This window comes from Enhydra lutris, unplaced genomic scaffold (genome assembly GCF_002288905.1).
Source record: "Enhydra lutris kenyoni isolate GAN:26980312 unplaced genomic scaffold, ASM228890v2 scaffoldscaffold85, whole genome shotgun sequence".
Classification (NCBI taxonomy): domain Eukaryota; kingdom Metazoa; phylum Chordata; class Mammalia; order Carnivora; family Mustelidae; genus Enhydra; species Enhydra lutris.
In genome coordinates this window covers 5,612,599-5,634,009 of record NW_019154169.1, presented here as the reverse complement: position 1 = coordinate 5,634,009, position 21,411 = coordinate 5,612,599, and the positions used below count along the sequence as shown (strand labels likewise).

At 39.2% G+C, this 21,411-nt stretch overlaps 1 protein-coding gene and 1 pseudogene across 2 annotated transcripts in view; one reads left to right on the top strand and one right to left on the bottom strand.

Annotated features, from left to right (window-relative positions):
* Positions 1 to 19,359, bottom strand: part of LOC111161451 — a 678,116-nt gene extending 658,757 nt beyond the window's left edge. The window contains 4 exon segments of the mRNA XM_022525111.1: positions 8,600 to 8,695; positions 9,559 to 9,685; positions 17,201 to 17,286; positions 18,279 to 19,359. Of these exon segments, the coding sequence (XP_022380819.1) occupies positions 8,600 to 8,695; positions 9,559 to 9,685; positions 17,201 to 17,209 (232 nt within the window). The 5' untranslated portion in view covers positions 17,210 to 17,286; positions 18,279 to 19,359.
* The window catches only part of LOC111161452, a 637,630-nt pseudogene that overhangs the window by 435,898 nt on the left and 180,321 nt on the right, over positions 1 to 21,411 (top strand). The window lies entirely within an intron of this gene.

The following is a 21,411-nucleotide window of genomic DNA, read 5'->3' as shown; positions in this document are numbered from 1 at the left end:
CCTGGGATGCCTGGGATGTCTGAGGTGGGTTCTGCTCCTCTTCCTTGTCAGTGCCTCAGGGGTCCTTCCCTCCCACAGACATTGCAGGTCAGTTTGCTGCCTGCCCACATCTCTGCCATTCCTACATTTTTCAGTTTTCTCTATACTTTGCTGTGGACAGTCTGTTCTGGCAGTCTTCGGGTCATATTCAAACTGATGTGGGTGTTATCTAGGTGTATCTTTGGGATGAGATAAACTCAGGATCCTCTTACTCCACCATCTTCCCAGGAAGTTTGTCTGTGGGTTTTCTTTTTATTTCTTTTATGTCCCCATAATGAGCATTGGACAGCAGGCCTACAACCTGGAACTATTAACAGGTGCAAACACACACACCAAGAGAAATCTACTCTCTCCAGCCAAAAGACAAGGAGCAGGGAAGCCCAAAAGACTGAATGGGAGTTCTAGCACCTGCTCTACAACCCACACCCTAGCAACAGTTTCATTGGCCAGCTGCAGTAGCAGAAAGAATTCTATGATTGATGTATCATTACCCACAGCAAAAGGAAGTGTCTTGATATACAAACCAACAGATCAATTCACCCAGAAAGGTACCATTAACAGAGTTTTGCAATTCCCTGTCCTCTGCCCAATGGCATAAGGAAATCCATGCTCAGTGCCTTCTGTATCTCAGTGAAGCTAAATGTACTTCAATGGCTTGTGCCTCCCCCATCCCACGGGAGGTGGCCTAGCTACACTGGGGATCCACAAAATCTTTCTGTTCTTGCAGACAACACCACCAGGGACTGAACAGGATTCCCAGCAGTACCAGAGATATAAAGCATATCAGAATAACATTGAAAGGGCTCTGAAAACTAAGCTGCCATTAGAACTAAAGCTTACAAAAGTAGGCTAGATCTATACACTAAACCTAACAGCATGACTCCTTGCTAAAATGGATTTAAACAGACTTAAATAGAATCAAGACTCTCTTAACATAAAAACAAAAATGTCCAGGATACAATAAATCACTTGTCATAGCAAAAGCCAGGGAAACCAAAACCTGAAGGAGAAAAGATAATCACATGAAACCAATATGAAGATTAATTAGATGTTGGAACTACCTGACAAGGATTTTTATTCTATTTAATTAATTAATTTATTTATTTATTTTTAGATTTTATTTATTTATTTGAGAGATGGAGAGTGAGCATGAGAGAGAGGCAGAGGGAGGACAGGCAGGCTCCCTGCTGGGCAGGGAGCCCAGTGACATGGGGCTTGATCCCAGGACTCTCAGATCTTAAGCTGAGCCGAAGGCAGACGCTTAACTGACTGAGCCACTCAGGCACCCCCTGACAAGGATTTTGTTTGTTTGTTTTTGGTTCTTTGTTTTTTTAAAGATTTTATTTATTTGTCAGAGAGAGAGGGAGAGAGAGCGAGCACAGGCAGACAGAATGGCAGGCAGAGGGAGAAGCAGGCTCCCCGCCAAGCAAGGAGCCCGATGTGGGACTCGATCCCAGGACACTGGGATCATGACCTGAGCCGAAGGCAGCTGCTTAACCAACTGAGCCACCCAGGCGTCCCGCCTGACAAGGATTTTAAATGGTCTTCATAAAAACGCATTGACAATCAATTACAAGCTCTCTTTAAACAAACGAAAAAACAGAATGTTGCCCAAAAAACACAGTACTTATAGAAAAGAAGTAAGTGCAATGAAAAATGTAATAGGTGTTATAAAAGACAAACTAATGGTCTCTAGAGTAGACATATCAGAAGCAGGAAAACAGTGAACTTAAAGACAGTATTTAATTCATCTAAAAAACAAAGATAAACAGACTTAAAGAAAAAAAATAGAGACCTCACTTCCTGTGGGACAATAACAAAAGAGTCAATATTCATATTATCCATGCCCCAGAAGGATAGGAAAAAGACTGTGGGACTGAAAAAGTATTCAAAGATTTAACAGTTGAACTTCCCAAACTTCATATAAAACCATAGATTCAAGAAACTCAGCAAATACCTATTAAGAAAAATCCAAAGAACTCAAAACCAAGACATCCATTTCTAAAAACTAGATAAAGTCTTTAAAATAAAATGCATATTATATATTGATGATAAACACCATTTCAAAAGACTAGATTTTTCGTTTGAAACCATGGAAACCAAAAGGAAACAGCACGATAATTTTCAAGTAGTAAAAGAAAATAACAGTTAACCTCAAATGCTATACCCATTGAGACTGTTCTTTTTCTTCTTTTTTTTTTAAGATTTATTTATTTATTTTAAAAAGAGAGTATGTGAAGGGGAGAGGTGGAGGGAGAGAAACTCAAGCAGACCCCAAGCTGAGCGCAGAACCAATGTGGGGCTCAGTCTCACCTCTGAGATCATGACCTGAGCTGAAACCAAGAGTCAGACGTTCAACCGACTGCAACACCCAGCCGCCCCTCATTGCAGCTATTCTTAAGGAATGAAGAAGAAATACAGGCATTCTCAGATGAAGGAAAACTAAGAATTTTGTTGCAGACATGCCCTTAAAGAGTGGCTAAAGGAACCTCTTCCAAAACAAAGAAAATGATACAGAAGAAGGCTCAGACCTTCAGAAAGGAAAGAATAATAGAATGAGCAAAAAGAAAAAAAAAAAAAAATACCAGGCTACCCTTTACCCCATGAGTTCCTTTAGTCCTACTTTATGGTAAAGCAAAAATTTTAACACTATCTCTTGCAGTGATCAATGTATGTAGAAGAAATACTTAAAACAATTATACCAAAAGTGTGGGGAAGATAAAGGGATCTAAATGGATGTAAGGTTTCTATACTTCACTTTAAGTGGTAAAATATCAAAACCAGCAGGCTGTGAAAGGTATGTACATATATGCTAATATATAGAACAAACAATAAAATAAAAATAAAAAACAAAAGCAACATATTAAAAAGCATAAGTCAAAACGGTACTCTAGAAACCTCTGAGCAACTCACAGGCAAGAAACAAGAAACAGAAGAACAAGAAATGGAAGAAAACAACAAAATGGCTGGGGAGCCTGGGTGGCTCAGTCAGTTAAGCGTCTGTCTGCCTTCAGCTCAGGTCATGATCTTGGGATCCTGGAATTGAGTCCTGTATCAGGCTCCCTGTTTAGCAGGGAGTCTGCTTCTCCCTCTGCCCCTCCCCCCACCCACATACGGCTCCCCCTCACTTGCACTCTCTCTCTCTCAAATAAATAAAATCTTTAAAAGAAAACATAACCACAAAAAAAGGTAGATAAAAGCCTTCATGTATCAATAATTTTTCCAATAATTATTTTAAAGGTAAATGCCTTTAAAATACTTCAAAATACCTTTAAAATACTAAATCACAATTAAAAGACAGACACTGGCACAATGGACAGTGTGACTACCAACATTGTGACTATAAGAAACTCACTTCAAACATGACATAGGTAGGTTGGAAGCAGGAGTGGAAAAATGTGTATCATGTACACATTAATCAAAAGAAAGTAGAAATTTTTTTTTTTAAAGATTATTTATTTATTTATTTGACAGAGAGAGATCACAAGTAGACAGAGAGGCAGGCAGAGAGAGAGAGAGAGAGAGAGAGGGAAGCAGGCTCCCTGCTGAGCAGAGAGTCCGACGCGGGACTCGATCCCAGGACCCTGAGATCATGACCTGAGCCGAAGGCAGTGGCTTAACCCACTGAGCCACCCAGGCGCCCAAGAAAGTAGAAATTTTAAAAAGAAAGTAGAAATAGCTATATTAATATCAGATAAAATAGATTCAGAATAAAGAAAACTAGTAAGTACCACTGACAGAGTTTCAAAATACATGAAGCAAAAACTGATAGAGCTGAAAGGAGAAAGAGACAAAGCACTATTATACCTGGTGATTCAAATGCCCTGCTCTCAGCAACTGATACAACTACCAGACAGAAAATCAGCAAGGATATAGAAGAACTGAATGGAACATGTCACCCAACAACAGCAGAATACACAATGTTTTCAAGCACACAATGAACATTCCCCAAGACAGACCTTATTCTTTTTTTTTTTAATGTCTCATTTTGAAGTTTTTTTACGTTTATTTGACAGAGAGAGACAGAGCGAGAGAGGGAACATAAGCAAGAGGAGTGGGAGAAGGAGAAGCAGGCTTCCCACTGAGCCAGGAGCGGGATGCGGGGTTTGATCCCAGGACCCTGGGGTTATGACCTGAGCCGAAGGCAGACACTTAATGACTGAGCCACTAGGCGCCCCAAGACAGACCTTATTCTAAGTTGTAAAGCAAATCTTAAATTTAAAAGAATCAAAGTCACCCAGAGTATATGTATAGTAAAGAATTTAAACTTCACCAAAGAGAAATCTGTCTTTTGTCTTCATCTCCAGGGAGAAAATCTCTACAACGTTTTTGTTTAGGACCATAGCTACCAGACAGTCTAACAATGGGATTTATGATGTAGGCTTTGAGCCGTGTGGTACCAATTCTCCTCCAGAGAGGCAGGAATCTAAAGGTATTAGCTCTACCTCCTGAGAGGCTGGAAACAGAAAGGCCAACCACTTGGGCAGCCAACCCAGAGCCCAAAAAAGTTCTGGACACCAGTATTCAGGTTAGTTTCCCTATCTGGCAATGCTACATGGTATAGTTACACACAGTTGACGGGAAAAGTTAGCATTGTCCGTGACTACACTGGGTGAGTGCAACTGGAAGCTCCATTTCTGGAAATATCCTGGGCTCTACCCATGTGTTTCTTCCCTTGGCTGATTTTAATCTGTATCCCTTTGCTGTAAAAAACTGTAACTGTGAGGATGACAGCTTTCAGTGAGTTCTGACTTCTTTAGTGAATTATCTAAGGGTGGTCTTGGGAACCTCTGAAATTGCTACTGGGATCAAACATAAGGGAAGGAAACATGTTCCTTCTTTCACATGAGACCATAATGGAATTAAAGTATAAATCAATAAAAGAAAGGCAACAGGAAAAACTCCAGACATCTCCAAATAACACACTTCTAAATAATCCATGGGTGAAAGAGGAAGTCTCAACAACAAAAAAAATTAAGGACTATGAGGACACACATATATGGATTATATACATATATACACACAATGAATTATAAGGTTATTAAGAAACATATAACCGGGGAGCCTGGGTGGCTCAGTTGCTTAAAGCCTCTGCCTTTGGCTCGGGTCATGATCCCAGGGTCCTGGGATCGAGCCCCGAATCGGGCTCTCTGCTCAGCGGGGAGCCTGCTTCCCTTCCTCTCTCTGCCTGCCTCTCTGCCTACTTGTGATCTCTGTCAAATAAATAAATAAAATCTTTAAAAAAATTAAAAAAAAAAAAAAGAAACATATAACCTTACATTCATAACCTTGAAAACTTAGAAGAAATGGGCCCAATTCCCTGAAAATCTGAAACTACCAAAACTTAGCCAACATGAAATAGGTCATCTGAGTAGTTTGGTAACTATTACAGAAATCAAATCTGGGGTGCCTGGGTGTCTCAGTTAGTTAAGCATCTGACTTGGCTCAGGTCATGATCTCAGGGTCCTGGGATTGAGCCCTGCATCTGACTCCACACTCAGTGGGGAATCTGCCAGTCCCTCTCCTTCTGCCCCTCCCCCTGCTCATGTTCTCTTTGTCCTCTCTCAAATAAATAAAATCTTTAAAAAATAGTAATAAATCAAATTTATAATTTAGAAGTTCCCAAAAAAGAAATCTCCAAGTCCACATGGCTTCACTGAAGAATTTTACCAAACATTCCCAGAATCTTGTAACAAGTTTCTTCCAGAAAACAGAAGAGAACACTTTCCAAAGTACTTTATGAGGCCATGATTACTCTGATACCAAAACCAAAGGCAGCATACACAAAATAACTGCAGACCAACACCCACCATGAACTTAGATGAAAAAAATCCACAATTAAATTTTACCAAATCCACAATTAAATTTTACCAATCAAACTCAATGATGTATAAAAAGACTATGACTAAGTGGGATTTATTCCAGGTGTGAAAGACTGGTTCGATACTTAAAAATCAATGTAATCCATCATATCAACAACTAAGGAAGAAAAAAATCCCATGATCCTATTAATAACCATTTATGATTAAAACAACTCTCAGTGTAAGGGAGATAAACCATAAGAGACTCCTACTCATAGGAAACAAACTGAAAGTTGCTGGAGGGGAGGAAGGTGGAAGGATAGGGTAACTGGGTGATAGACACTGGGGAGGGTATGTGTTTCAGTGAGCACTGGGCATTGTGAAGATTAATGAATCACAAACCTGCACTCCTGAAACAAATAATACATTTTATGTTAATTAATTGAATTAAAAAAAAAAAAAAACTCTCGGGGCGCCTGGGTGGCTCAGTGGATTAAGCCGCTGCCTTCGGCTCAGGTCATGATCTCGGGGTCCTGGGATCGAGTCCCGCATCGGGCTCTCTGCTCAGTAGGGAGCCTGCTTCCCTCTCTCTCTGCCTGCCTCTCTGTCTACTTGTGATCTCTCTCTGTCCAATAAATAAATAAAATATTTAAAAAAAAACAAACAACTCTCAGGGCATTAGGAAGAGAAGGGAACTTCCTCAAACTCCTAAAGAGCATGAAGAGCATGTACAGAAAACCTAGAGCTAATATATTTTATGATAAAATACCAAATCCTGAAAGTTTTCCCCCTAAAATTGCTAAAAAGGATGTCCATTATTACCACCCTTATTTAATACAGGCCTTGCAGTTCTAGCTATTCCAATAAGGCAAGAAAATAAAGCGCACAGTTTGGAAAAAAAGGAAATAAAACTATCTATTTGCAAATGATATGACTGACTATAATAATGAACCTACAAGGAAATAACTGAGTTGAATAAGGTCACAGAATATAAGATCAACATATAAAATCAATTTAACTTCTATACATTGACAATAAGCAACAACCAAAATAAAAAGGCAATACCATTTATAAATGCTCCTGAAAAACGGAATACTGAGGTAAAAAAATTAATAAAATATGTACAAGATCTATATGATAAAAATTATAAAATGCTAATAAAAGAAATTTAAAAAAATTCTTGAAGAAACATGCTGTATTCATGGATTGGAAGACAACAGAGTAAAGATGTTAATTCTCTAACTTCATCTATAGGTTTACATAATTCCTATGAAAATATCAGCAAGCGTTTTTGTAGACACAGACAAGCACTAATACTGATTCAGAGATATCATCAAAGACCTCTAATCTGTAGTATGGCCCTGCTTTCGGCCTCCAGGACCCTGTACTTTCCTAGAGGACCTCTTTCCATCCCAATCAACCTTCTGCTATCTTTTTTTAAAGATTTCATTTATTTGAGAGAGAGAGAGTATGAGCAAGGGGCAGAGGGAAAGAGATAAGCAGACTCCACAGGGAGCAGGGAGCCCAATGTGGGACTTGATCCTAGGACCCTGGGATCATGACCTGAGCCAAAGGCAGATGTGTAACCTGAGCCACCCAGGCACCCAACCCTCTGCTATCTCTACTTCGTCTATGTAATTTTCTTTAAGTTCCCCAATTTCTAATCAATCTTAATTTTTCCTAATATACCATTAGAACATGTGTTCTTGATCCACTACTATAACAGTTAAAAAAAGTCACCTCAAAAAGCAACTCGTAGGAATTTTTTAAAAAATTAATAAACACTGTTCATTGTGTCCTTTGATAAATAGACATTTTTAAGTTTGGTATAATCCCATTTGTCTATTTTTGCTTTGGTTTCCTATACCTTGCTTGGTGTTATAGCCCAGAAATCCCTGCCAAATCCAATGTCATGGAACTTTTTCCCTATGTTTTATTCTAGTTTGGGGTCTTACATTTAGTTCTTTGATCTATTTTGAGTTAATTTTTGTATATGGTATAAGGTAAAGATCCAACTTTATTCTTTTGCCTATGGATATCCAGTTAAGGATACAGTCCTTTTCCCCATCGGATGGTCTTGGCACCTTTGTATAAAATCATTTGGTCATACATCTGGGGGTTTATTTCCAAACTTTATTCCATTCCATTTTTTTTTTTTAAAGATTTATTTATTTATTTATTTGACAGAGAGAGTTCACAGGCAGGCAGAGAGGCAGGCAGACAGAGAGGAGGAAGCAGGCTCCCTGCTGAGCAGAGAGCCCGATGCGGGGCTCGATCCCAGGACCCCGAGATCATGACCTGAGCCGAAGGCAGCGGCTTTAACCCACTGAGCCACCCAGGCGCCCCTATTTCATTCCATTTTTTAAATTATTTATTTATTTATTTATTTATTTAGAGAGAGCATGCAAATGTGCAGGGAGGGGCAGAGGGAGAGAGAGAAAAAAAATCTCAAGATGCCATGCTGAGTACAGAGCCCAATGTGGGGTTCAATCTCACAACGCAGAGATCTTGAATATCAAGAGAGTTAGAATATCAACAGCTGAATATCAAGAGAGTTAGACACGAAGTCACTTACGTGTCCCTATTATATTGCACTGATCTGTACGTCTGTCTCTATGCCACTACTGTACTGTTTGAATACATAGTGTTGTAGTAAGTTTTGAAATCAGGTTTTCCCTAATTTGTCTAAAATAACCTTATCAGCCCAATATTCGGACCAAATGAAATAGCTTCCTGCCTCTAGATCATTGCTTACTCACCTGGGCACCATCTTCCTGTCACTTCCCTCACAACCATCCAGGGTTCCTTCCCTTGCTCTAATGAAGAGATCACAGCTGGCTTAGATATAGAAAGTCCTGATTATAAGAAAAAAAATGGAGATGAAGGAGAAATCAAAGTACCCAAATACTATGATTCATAATTGGTTAATAAATAAATAAATAAATAAAAGCACAAAATGTGTATTTGATAGTCTACAGACAAGAGGAAAAAAAGGAAAGAAAAAATTAAATACTCATATTCAGGTAAACTCAAGATAAAATACAAAACAAATAAATAGGTGATAAAATGCTATTTAAATTAGGTAAGCTTTCTGTCTCCACTTTGCTATTTGGAAAAAACAACCTCCTGAGTATGCTTATTTCAGATACTTTTCAATGTTAAGTGAAAAGTTCTTAGCATATAACTACCAAATGCAAATTGTTTAAAAGAGAGCACATTTTTTGTAGGAAATGGAGTGGTGTTCATTTAAGCACTAAATAGTAAGTGGTATTTCTTGACCCAGTCCATCACTACATTAATTGGGAAAGTTAAAGAGCTTCACACCCAGACCCTATATATATAGTTTTAACCTACACTAGTGCACCCACAGGTTTAGCACAGTGTAAATGAAAAAAAAGATGAAGTGGCTTCTTTGACCATTAGTTAACAATGAATTTATTAATATTAATATTAAATAATCAAATAATCAAGCATAAGTTTTAATGGCACAGAATTCCAATTCTGTTCTTTAATCATCAAGGAAGAACATCAATTATAAGGACCAGAGGAAGCGGGGGAAGGATGGGAAAAATGAAGATACACCCTCATCTAAGGGTGCTCATTCCTATACAAAGAAAAAATTCATCTAATCATTTGAAAGGTAGCCCTAAAATTCATAGTAAAGGAAGCAGAAATTCAAAGAAACAGATTCTAAACTATAAGAGGCAGATAAACTTACCCAGTGAAACCAAGTTGCTATAGTTCTCCAACATCACATCTTTATACAAATTCCTCTGCGTGGGGTTCAGGCATTCCCATTCCTCCTGAGAGACATCTACAGCTACATCTTTGAACATCACCAACCCCTAAAATGACAGAGCACAATACTGTTTTTGAAATGATAAAAGCTATTTTTCAAAAGGAAGAAGAGGTGCTAAAAGAAAGCATGCAGGAAAGGAACAGCATATATATATAGTATATAGTGAGTATACAGGGAAAGGTTGAAAGCTTGTGACCTGGGTCAAAAAGGAATTTAGTGGAAATGAAGCAGAGTGCCTGTATATTCTTAAAAATTCAATTTCTGCAGACACATCTTCTTGTATAGAATGGAAAACTTAATCAGTCATCTAAAAAGTTAAAAAAAAAATAAGTAGAGGTTTCCAACTAAGTGAAATAGTTGGAAATTTTATAATCTTTCCAGAATGTCTTAAGGAAACCTCCCACTTGAGAAAAAAGACTTGAAGATTTTTCTTCATCAGTATGACTATTATGTCATAACCATTTTTACTTTTCAAGCAAATTCTTTAGTAAATACCCAGTGCAGATTGTATATTCCAAGGATAGATAGAATAACAACTCCCATCCCATATGCTCTTCTTCCGTGTAACTTTGACATACCCCCACACCATTGGTATAAGGTCTATGTCCTCGGCCCTTGAACATGATCCTGGGAAAACAGCTGTGACTTACTCAACTTATAAAGTATAACAGAAACGACTATGTGACTTCTGAAGCTGGATTATAAAAATATCTCTCCACCCAGTGAGAACACCCTACACCAATTCTTAACAATGTCTATTTGGAAAAGTCAAAATTGTGGAAAAGTTCAAAGATTTCCCATGTCTGATTCAATTAACCCTCCCTTACAACACCATTTCCCATGAGGACATCTCACGTGAGTGGCTGGTTTTTCTCCTACAATCTTACTCTGTCCTCAATCTCATTCTGTTCTCTCTTCTCCTCATTGCTGGTGCCAGCAACTGTCCCTCCTCTAAAATCTAATGTCATCATTTCATCAGACATGCATTATCTCTACCTACTGCAGTAATATGCTAACATCTAGATTTTCCCCCTCAGGAATTTTAGCTCCTGGCTCAGTGCCACCATTTCCAACACTACTCCTATCTTAATTCTCAATGATTTCAAATATCTATATAAGGATTCCTGCCCTCCCAATTCCCTCACCTCCTCTCCAATGATCTTGTCTTCCACTCTAGTTCACTCTTTGTATCGCTATCCAAGACCTCATCACTAATAGTAACTTCGACATCTCCAAAACATCAACTGTCTTTCTCTCTGGTCACTTTTACATTGTCACTCACCACACTCATACCTCTTCTCCACTTCTTACCCAACTTAAATTCTATATTCAGCTAATCCTCCAACTTGATAATGACTCCTAATGTGGACTTCCTTTTCATACTTGCTAAGCAAAGCCTGAATCCTAACTCTCTTCCTATTCTCTCACTTTATCTATGTAGCCGAATATGAGTAGAGAAAACCACCAACCTTAATGACAAGTTTTTATTTTTATATTTTATTTTCCTTTCTTAAATGGTTCAGAAAAAAAAAGACAGATGTCTTACACCCACTTTTGTCCTTTCCTTTTTTCTTCCACCTCCTAACCCCTTATAGATGAGCAATTTTATAAGTTTCTTTGTGTGTCTTTGCAATGTTTTTAAGCAACTATATATATATATTCTACATATATATATTATTTATATATATTATATATATAACATATTTATATATATTAAGTAAATATATTAGATATATATATATATATATCTCCACACTTTTACACAGAAGGGAACATACTATAATATATACACTGTTCTATGCTTGATTTTTAAATTCTAATTTTTCTATAGGTACATATCCTCCATTTTTTATCATAGTTTATTTAACCAGACACCTCTAGATGAACACTTGGTTGTTTCCAATCTTCTGCTCTAACAAACAATAGTATAATGAATATTTCTATAAATATGTCACTTTGTATACATACAGGCATATCTGTACCAGAAGGCCTCAGAAATCAGATTGCTAGGTCTAAATGGAAAATGCATTTGTAATTTTGGTAGATCCTGTCAAGCTGTCCTCTACAGCAGCTGGACCACTTTGTCAGACACCAGCAATATATGAGAGTACCCATTTCCTCACAGTCAAAGCAGCAAAGCATTTTGTCGCAACATTTTGTTTTTATCAATTTAATGTGATAAAGAAATTATATGTCAATAGAATTTTAATTGGTATTTCTTGGATTATGAGTTGAGTATTTTTCTTTTTTTTAGGGTCTTTTATGTTTCTTTTTCTGTGAAATCTCTATTCATGCCCTTTTGACTCTTTTCCTACTGGGCCATTGGTCTCTTTTTAAAATTTCTTAGTCTTTATAAGTTAGATGATAAGTTCAGTGTCTGTATGTGAATTGTAAATACCTTTCCCATTTTGTCATTTCTCTTCTGACTTTGCTTACCAATGTTTCTTGCCATGCAGAAGTTTTTTATTTTTATGTAATCAACTTTGTTACTACTTTCTCTTTTAGTTCCTAGAGTTCTGAGTCCTAGTTAGGAAGTCCTTCCTCACATCAAAGTCATGAAGGAGTACTCTCATGTTTTAGTCTAGTAATATTACGATCACATTTTTAAAAATTAAATCATTCAGTTTAACTAGAGTTTATTTTATATGGTAGATGAGATAAAGAATGGGCTTTGTTTTTTGAAAATGGCTCTAGTTATCCAATACTATTTGTCAATAGACTATCTTTAACCAAGGAGACAAAATAATTGTTATACAGAGAACCATAAGATACTGATGGAAAAAACTGAAAAAGACACAAATAAATGAAAAGATTTTCCATGCTTAAGGAATGGAAGAATTATCAGTGGTAAAACATCCGTATAACTCAAAGCAATCTACAGTCAATATAATCCTTCAAATCCCAATGGAATTTTTTACAGAAATACAACAAATAACACTAAAATTTGTATGAAACCATCAAAGACCTCAAGTAGCCAAAGCAATCTTGAGAAAAAGGAACAAAGCTGAGACATCACATATCTTCATTTCAAACCACATTACAAAGCTATATAATTGAAACAGTATGGTATTGGCATAAAAACAGAGACATAGATCAGTGAAACAGAATAGGGAGCCCATACATATATGCTAATTAATTTATGACAAAGGAGCCAAGAATATACAAAAGGGAAAGAACAGTCTCTTCAATAAATGATGCTGGGAAAACTGGACAGCCACATGACAAAGAATTAAACTATACCACTATCTTATACCATACATAAAAATCAACTCAAAATGGATTAAAGACTTGAATGTAAAACCTGAAATTATAAAACCTTTAGAGGAAATCATAGGCAGTAAAGGTACTTGGCAATGACTTTTTGGATATGATACCAAAAAAGCAAAGGCAACAAAAGCAAAAATAAACAAATGGGACTACATCAAACAAAAAATCTTCTGTGAAACCATTAACAAAATGAAAAGGCAACTTACATGGAGAAAATTTTTGTAAATGATGTATCTGATAAGGGTTTAGTAACCAAAATATAAAGAACTCATACAACTCAACAGCAAAAAACCCTAAACAATCTGAATTAAAAATGGGCAGAGGATCTGAGTAGACCTTTCTTCAAAGAAGACATAAAAATGGCCCACAGGTACTAGAAACAATCTAAGTGTCTTCCAGTGGATGAATGGATACAGAAAATATGATACACATACACAAGAATATTATTCAACCATTAAGAAAAAAAGGAGGGGCGGGGCGCCTGGGTGGCTCAGTGGGTTAAGCCGCTGCCTTCGGCTCAGGTCATGATCTCAGGGTCCTGGGATCGAGTCCCGCATCGGGCTCTCTGCTCGGCGGGGAGCCTGCTTCCTCCTCTCTCTCTCTCTCTCTCTCTGCCTGCCTCTCTGTCTACTTGTGATCTCTCTCTGTCAAATAGATAAATAAAAAATCTTAAAAAAAAAAAAAAAGAAGAAGAAAAAAAGGAGGGGCATCTGGGTGGCTCAGTCAGTTAAATGTCCAACTGGTTTTTTTTTAAATTTTAAAAGATTTTATTTATTTATTTGACAGACACAGAGTGAGCACAAGTAGGGGGAGCAGCAGGCAGAGGGAGAGGGAGAAGCAGGCTCCCCACTGAGCAGGGAGCCCAATGCGTGGCTTGATCCCAGGATCCTGAGATAATGACCTGAGCTGAGATCAAGAATCAGACACGTGGGGCTCCTGGGTGGCTCAGTCATTAAGCATCTGCCTTTGGCTCAGGTCATGATCCCAACATGGTGACTACAGCTATTAATACTGTTTTGTATATTTGAAAGTTGCTAAAAGACTAGATCTGAAAAGTATTCATCACAAGAAAGAAAACTTCTAACTACGTGTGGTAATGGATATTACCTATACTGCGGTGATCATTTTGTAACATATCCATATACTAAACCACTCTGCTGTGCATCCAAAATTAATATATTACATGCCAATTATATCTCAATAAAAAAGTCTATCTTTAGCCTGCAGTTTTGAGATATCACTTTTATCAATATTAAATTACCATACGCAGCTATGGGCTGGATGGTCAGCATGCCACAGATTGCTAACCTCTGGTCTAGATTCTTGAAGGCAGAGATCATCAGACTGGATTAAAAAGCAAGACCAGGGACACCTGGGTGGCTCAATGGGTTAAGCCTCTACCTTCAGCTCAGGGCATGATCTCAGGGTCCTGGGATCAAGCCCCGCATCAGGCTCTCTGCTTCCCGTCTCTCTCTCTCTCTCTCTCTCTCTCTCTCTGCCTGCTTCTCTGCCTACTATGGGACCTCTGTCTGTCAAATACATAAATAAAATTAAAAAAAAAAAAAAAAAGCAAGACCAAACTGTATGCTGTTATATGAGATACACCTAAAGTAAGTTAAAATAGGGACACTTGGATGGTTCAGTCGGTTAAGCATCTGCCTTTGGCTCAGGTCATGATCCCAGGGTCCTGGGACCAAGTTCCTCATTGGGCTCCTTGCTCATTGGGGAGCCTGCTTATCCCTTTGCCTGCTGCTCCCTCTGTTTGTGCTCTCTCTCACTCTCTGACAAATAAAATCTCAAAAGAAGTAAATAAATAAATAAATAAAACCTTAAAAAAAAAAAGGCTAAAGAAAGTTAAAAGGATGGAAAAAGATATGCCAGGCAGGGCGCCTGGGTGGCTCCATTAAGCGTCTGCCTTCATAAATTTTTTTTTTTAAAGATTTTTTTATTTATTCATTTGACAGATAGAGATCACAAGTAGGCAGAGAGACAGGCAGAGAGAGAGGAGGAAGCAGGCTCCCCGCTGAGCAGAGAGCCCGATGTGGGGCTCGATCCCAGGACCCCGGGATCATGACCCGAGCCGAAGGCAGAGGCTTTAACCCACTGAGCCACCCAGGCACCCCTGCCTTCATAAATTTTTAAAAATCTTTAAAAAAAAAAGATATGCCATGAAATAACAATAAAAGCTGAAGCAGTTATATTAATAAACATAATGCAAGAAAAAGAATATTACCACAAGGAATATTTCATAATAAAGGTGTCAATTCATCAAGAGGATATAGGAATTTGGGGGCACCTGGCTGGCTCAGTCGGAAGGGCATGCAACTCTTGATCTCAGGGTTGTGAGCTTGAGCCCCACATTGGGTATAGAGATCACTTAAAAATAAGTAAACTTTTAAAAGAAGGACATAGCAATCCTAAGTATGCATGCACCTACTAACAGAATTTCTAAACATAAAGCAAAACGGACAGAATTGTTTTTTTTAAAGGATTTTATTTATTTATTTGACAGACAGAGATCACAAGTAGGCAGAGAGGCAGGCACAGAGAGAGAGGAGGAAGGAGGCTCCCCGGTGAGCAGAGAGTCCGATGTGGGGCTCAATCCCAGGACCCTGGGATCATGACCTGAGCCGAAGGCAGAGGCTTTAACCCACTGAGCCACCCAGGCACCCCAAAACGGACAGAATTGTAACAGACAAATCAACAGCTGTATTTGTAAGTTTCAACAGTCCTCTCTCAGTAATTGATAGACCAAATGACCAAAAAAATCAGAAAAGATATAGAAGAGTTGAATGCTACTACAAAACACTTGACCTAACTGATAAACACTCTATCCGTCAATAGTATAACACAGCCTTTTTTTTTTTTTTTCCAAATGCATATTGAGCATTCACCAAGATAGTCCACATTTTGGGCCATAAAATAAGTCTCAATAAATTTAGAAGGACTGATATTACAAAGTATGTTCTCTGACCACAAAAGAATTGAATAAATTAAAAACAAATTCTCAAAAAGATATGAAAAAGTCCCTCAAAATCTGTAAGTTGAAGTACGCTCTTCTAAGTAGCCCATGGGTAAAAGAAAAAAGGGAATCTTGAGCTCAAAAAAAAAAAAAAAAAAAAGAAAGAAAGAAAGAAAAAGAAAAGAAAATTAAACCCAAAGTAGACAGAAAAAAAGGAAAGAATAAGATCAGTAATCAATGAAATAGCAATCAAGGTAAGGGCAAACTGGAGAGAAAAATCAATAAAACTAAAAGCTAGTCTTTGAAAAGATCAATAAAATTGATAAATTGCTAGTATACTGATTAAGAAAAAAGACATAAATTATTAAGATCAGGAATTAAGAGGGGGAGTATTACTATAGACCTGACAGGCATTAAAAGGATAATAAAGGAATATCATAAACAACTTTATACTAACAAATCTGGTAACTAAATAGAAATAAATGAATTTCTTGAGAGACACAAATTACTAAACTGATTCAAGAAGAAATAAGACTGGGGTGCCTGGGTAGCTCAGTTGTTTGAGCCTCTGCCTTTGGCTCGGGTCATGGTCCTGGGGTCCTTGGAGTGAACCATGCATCAGTCTCCCTGTTGGGCTCAGGCTCTGGGCTAGGTGGGGAGACTGCTTCCCCTCTGCCCCTCCCCACCGCTTGTGCACTTGCTCTCTCTCTCCCTCCCTCTTGAATAAATAAATAAAATCTTCAAAAAAAAAAAAAAAAAGAAAGAAAGAAAGAAAGAAAACTCCCAAAAGCCCTGTATCAATTTAAGCAATCAGTCTCCCCATGAAGAAAACTCCAAATTCAGATGGTGTGTTCACTTTCTACTGATGCTGTAACAAATACAGTAGCTTAAAACAACAAATTTATTATCTTACAGTTCTGTATGTATTTCGTTGACTACTTACAGGAACACTGAGTTAGAAAGGAGAGGAGCAAAAAAGGAAGACTTTAAAATTTTGAAACCAATACTTACTCACTAATAAGTCTGTACGATAGTCAGGCAACAATATCAGTATTAAGAATGCAAATATAGGGGCGCCTGGGTGGCTCAGTGGGTTAAAGCCTCTGCCTTTGGTTCAGGTCATGATCCCAGGGTCCTGAGATAGAGCCCCGCATCGGGCTCTCTGCTCTGCAGGGAGCCTGCTTCCTCCTCTCTCTCTGCCTGCCTCTCTGCCTACTTGTGATCTCTGTCTGTCTAATAAATAAATAAAATATTTAAAAAAAAAAAAAAAAGAATGCAAATATACTATAGGGAAAAAAGGACATCAATTAGGAACAAAAAAAATCAACTTACATGGGCCATGTTTTTAAGAATTCAATGTATTAGTCCTCTTCTTAGTTCCACTTTAGAAGAAACTCTCAGCGCAAAGAAAAATATTGCTGGATGAGAGGGATTTAAAAAAAAAAGACATGAGATGATCCTGCTTCTTAGCTCCCAAAGTGCTAATATAGAATGACATTTTTCTCCCCTCTTCATGTCTACTATGCCCAGTCCCCACAGACTTCTTAGACACTGATTCTGGATGTGCAACAGTGCTATTCTTTCCTCCTACTCTAGGTGTTTCTAAGGTGAATGGCAGAATTAGTGAGGTAGAGAAGAACTATGAGACACCAGGCCTTTCTGAAGTAATCTGTAAAATCAATGTGGAGCTGAACTCACAACCCCAAGATCAAGAATCCCATGCTCTACTGACTGAGCCAGTCAGCTGCCCCCAACCAGGCCCTTCTTAAAGCTCAAACTTTGTGTGACCTTGTGTGTGATGTGGAGTAGACATTGTCTGTGACCATGGTAGTAACTGTGATTCTATGATACTTGAGGATGTGTTTAAGCTCTACAGATAACTGTTGGGGATGAGGGTTAAGTGGGCATAAGGGGGTGGTTGTGATTGGGGAGTGGTCGTTTTGTATTACTATATAGGTGTCTGGGTCTTAGGCTGTGCGATTATGATAAACGTGGGTTGGATTATGTCTTTTTGGCTTTGTGTTGTATGAATCTACAGTTGGATACTGGAATGTCTCCCTAACTGCCTGATTATGTAAACCTGGGTGTAACGCTTTGTGTAATTGTTCTTTTTTTCATTTACTCAAGTATCTGAGGCTTACAGAAATAGCCACCCGCAATCATGGTCACAATCACATACAAAGTCCATTCACACAAATGGTCACGCAGACAAGTACACTGTCACAAAAGCACGCTCCCGAATCCAGTCGCTCTCAAGACTAACCGCCAAATACACTTAGTCCGGAGACAAAATTCCCTTCACGCGCTTACAACCACCCAATTTACCCTCCCTAGAGCAGCTCCCGCACTTCAGAGGCCTAACACTCCAGACACTCCTCTTGCCAAGGCCTGGAGCTCCAGGAGTCATTACCTTCATCATCCTCAGGAAGGGCTCTGGTCCAAATTCTGATTCGCATTCCACCGGAGACCGCACGCCTAGTCTTGCACGCTCTGCTGGTTGGGTAAAAAGCTCTCACCTGCCTCAGCAGCCGACCACTCTGCCAACGTTTCTACCGGAAGCAGCTTTGAACCGCTGTGTCCTCTGGGAAACGTAGTCCGAAAGGAAAGCACCCGGGAGCTGAAAGAGGTAAATTTTCCGCCGCATTTCGGGATGCACCTGCGCAGTTTCACTCCGAGCCTGGAGTGATTCTACAACCTCTCCCCTTCCAAGGCTCAGACCCGAAATTTGGGTCTGATTTTGGGACCTCGGATTTCTCTGAGGGCGGATTTCAAGCCTGGCACCGTAGCTGTCCCTACCCCCTCAAGGTGGACGCGCACGTGCTGTAGTTTGAGAATTGTTATCCGATGCGGAAGGATCCAGCCTTCGTCTGTAAGGTGGCAATGCGGTTGTTTTCTGAGTCCGAAGATGCGAGTGGCCGAAGACGTCTTTGATAGGCAGGGAGAGGATGTGTGTGTTACACCGACTGTGTCCTGAGTGAGGAAATTAGTTTGTGAACGTTTTTGAGACCGTTTGAAATAGTGGTCGTGCTGTATACCCGCATGGGGGCGCGCGCAGTGATTGTGAAGTGGTGTATTATAACGTGGCTTAGGCGCGAGGGGCATTTGAGACTTGTGATTGATTACGCATGCTTGTGGGTGGCGCGACCGTGCGGGCAGTGAGTTTGTAACGCTCTGTGGGAGGCTGTTTGCGTTGGGTCTACCTATGACTAGCAGGAGGGGTTGGCTGTGGTAGGTGCCGGTCTTGAGAAGGGAGGAGGCTGGTATCCCTGACGGACGAAACCGATCCCTGGGCTAGGCGGAGCTGATCCTGAATCTTTCGTGTGTGCGTGGAAGAGGAGTGAAGCAACATTGTGGGGTCTAAGTATGAGAAACCAGAACTGAGAAGGGTGGAAACTAATACAGATTATCTGCCAGAAGAGGCAAATCTCCTATCTCAAAGTGCCATGTGAAGAAATTTATCTGGGAGAACAAGTGGTTGTGTTTCTGGATGTGATTCTTGATCACATGTATGAGTTGGTTTGCACTTGATATTGTCCAAGGTGTTGAGTGAGATATCCAAAGTGGTTTGTGGCTGTACCCAAGTCTCTGCATGAATTGTATGACCGTGCAAGGGCAGGTGATTAAACGTTGTGACTTTGAGGTTGATGTATGAGTTTTAACTGAGTATGACTGGGAGATCATGTAAGAGATCTGGTAAATTTGTTTGTGTGTGTTTGAGTGTAACTTACGCAAGTTAAAATCTGGATGGAAGATAATGTGTGTGGTTGTGATCTGGGTGTAGTAACTATATGAGAGACTGCAATATTATGAGTGTGAGATTGAGTCCTCTCAACCTCTTCACTTACCTCTAAAAAGACGATGATAGTTAAGCTTCCTGAAGCATAGGTTTTACTTAAAAATTAAGTTTCCAATGGAAATTTTTTTAAAGATTTCATTTATTTATTTGATAGATCACAAGTAGGCAGAGAGAGAGGGGGAAGCAGGCTCCCTGCTGAGCAGAAAGCCTGATGCGGGGCTTGATCCCAGGACCCGATCCCAGGACCCTGAGATCGTGACCTGAGCCGAAGGCAGAGGCTTAACTCACTGAGCCACCCTCGTGCCCCTCCAGTGGAAATTTTTTAAAATTTAAGTATAACTTAAAATGTGGATTTTAAAAATATGAAATAACTTATTGCGATGAATGCAAAATGACATGAAAGATTTTTTTAAATCTCTGTTACAGAGAGTATGGTTAGTAGACTTTGGTGGAAGTGAAACAGATGAGAAGTCTAAATCTTAGTTGATCTGTGTAAGTGAAAGAGTTCTAGTCAAGTGAACAAAAGTCTAACTTGAATAATAAAAAGTCATGGACTGTCAGTCAATTCTCAGACTTGACCCAGTATACAGACTCAGAACACCTTGAATGAAAAACCCTGCTACATTGCCGAAAATTTATGCTGGTAATTTTCCCCCCTGTCTTCCTAAAGGAACCCACAGCCTTTACTAGGGAGACCATACTTTGAGGAAAAGGAAAAAATCAGACCGTGGACACTGGCTTTGAGCTAACACTAATTCCAGGAGACAAAAAACCTCACTGGTCTACCAGTCAGGGTAGAGGCTTAAGGAGATCTGTGATCAATGTTAAGGTCCATCTCACAGCAGACCCAGCACGTGCCTGAATCCATCCTGTGGTTTTCCCCCCAGTTCTGGAATGGATAATTGAAACAGACATACTCAGCACTGTCTCTCTGGCTGCTGAGTGAGGAAAGGACAAGTGGAAACTACCAAAACTACCTCTACTTAAAAATAAATAGACCTGGGGCGCCTGGGTGGCTCAGTGGGTTAAGCCGCTGCCTTCGGCTCAGGTCGTGATCTCAGGGTCCTGGGATCGAGTCCCGCGTCGGGCTCTCTGCTCAGCAGGGAGCCTGCTTCCCTCTCTCTCTCTCTCTCTCTCTGCCTGCCTCTCCATCTACTTGTGATCTCTCTCTGTCAAATAAATAAATAAAATCTTTAAAAAAAAAAAAATAAAAAAAATAAATAGACCAAAAGAAATACTGCATTCCTGGAGGGACTGCAGAGATTAGTGCCACTACTAAGAACATAAAAATGCAGGGGTGATGAATTCCCAGCATATCCCCATTCAACTTGCCTATTTGGCCTCTGCAGACAAGAGAAATTTTGGAGAATGACGATGGGTTAAGCTGGTGGTGACTCCAGCTGCAGCTGTTTTACCAGCTGTGTTTTCATTACCTGAACAAATTAACAAATTAACACATTTCCTTGGTACCTGCCATGTGAGTACTGATCTGTTATTTTTCCCCCTCCATCCCTGTTAATAAAGACAACCAGAACCAATTGTTTTCACTTGGCAAAAACAAGTAAATAACTTCAGTATCCTACCTCAGGGGTACATCAGCTCCCCAGCCCTATAATTTAGTTTCCATGTATAATAATTTAGTTCACAGGGATCTTAATTCTCTTTCCCTTCCACAAGATGTCATATTGGTCAATTACATTGATGACATTATGCCATTGGACCTTGCGAGCAAGAAATGACAACTACT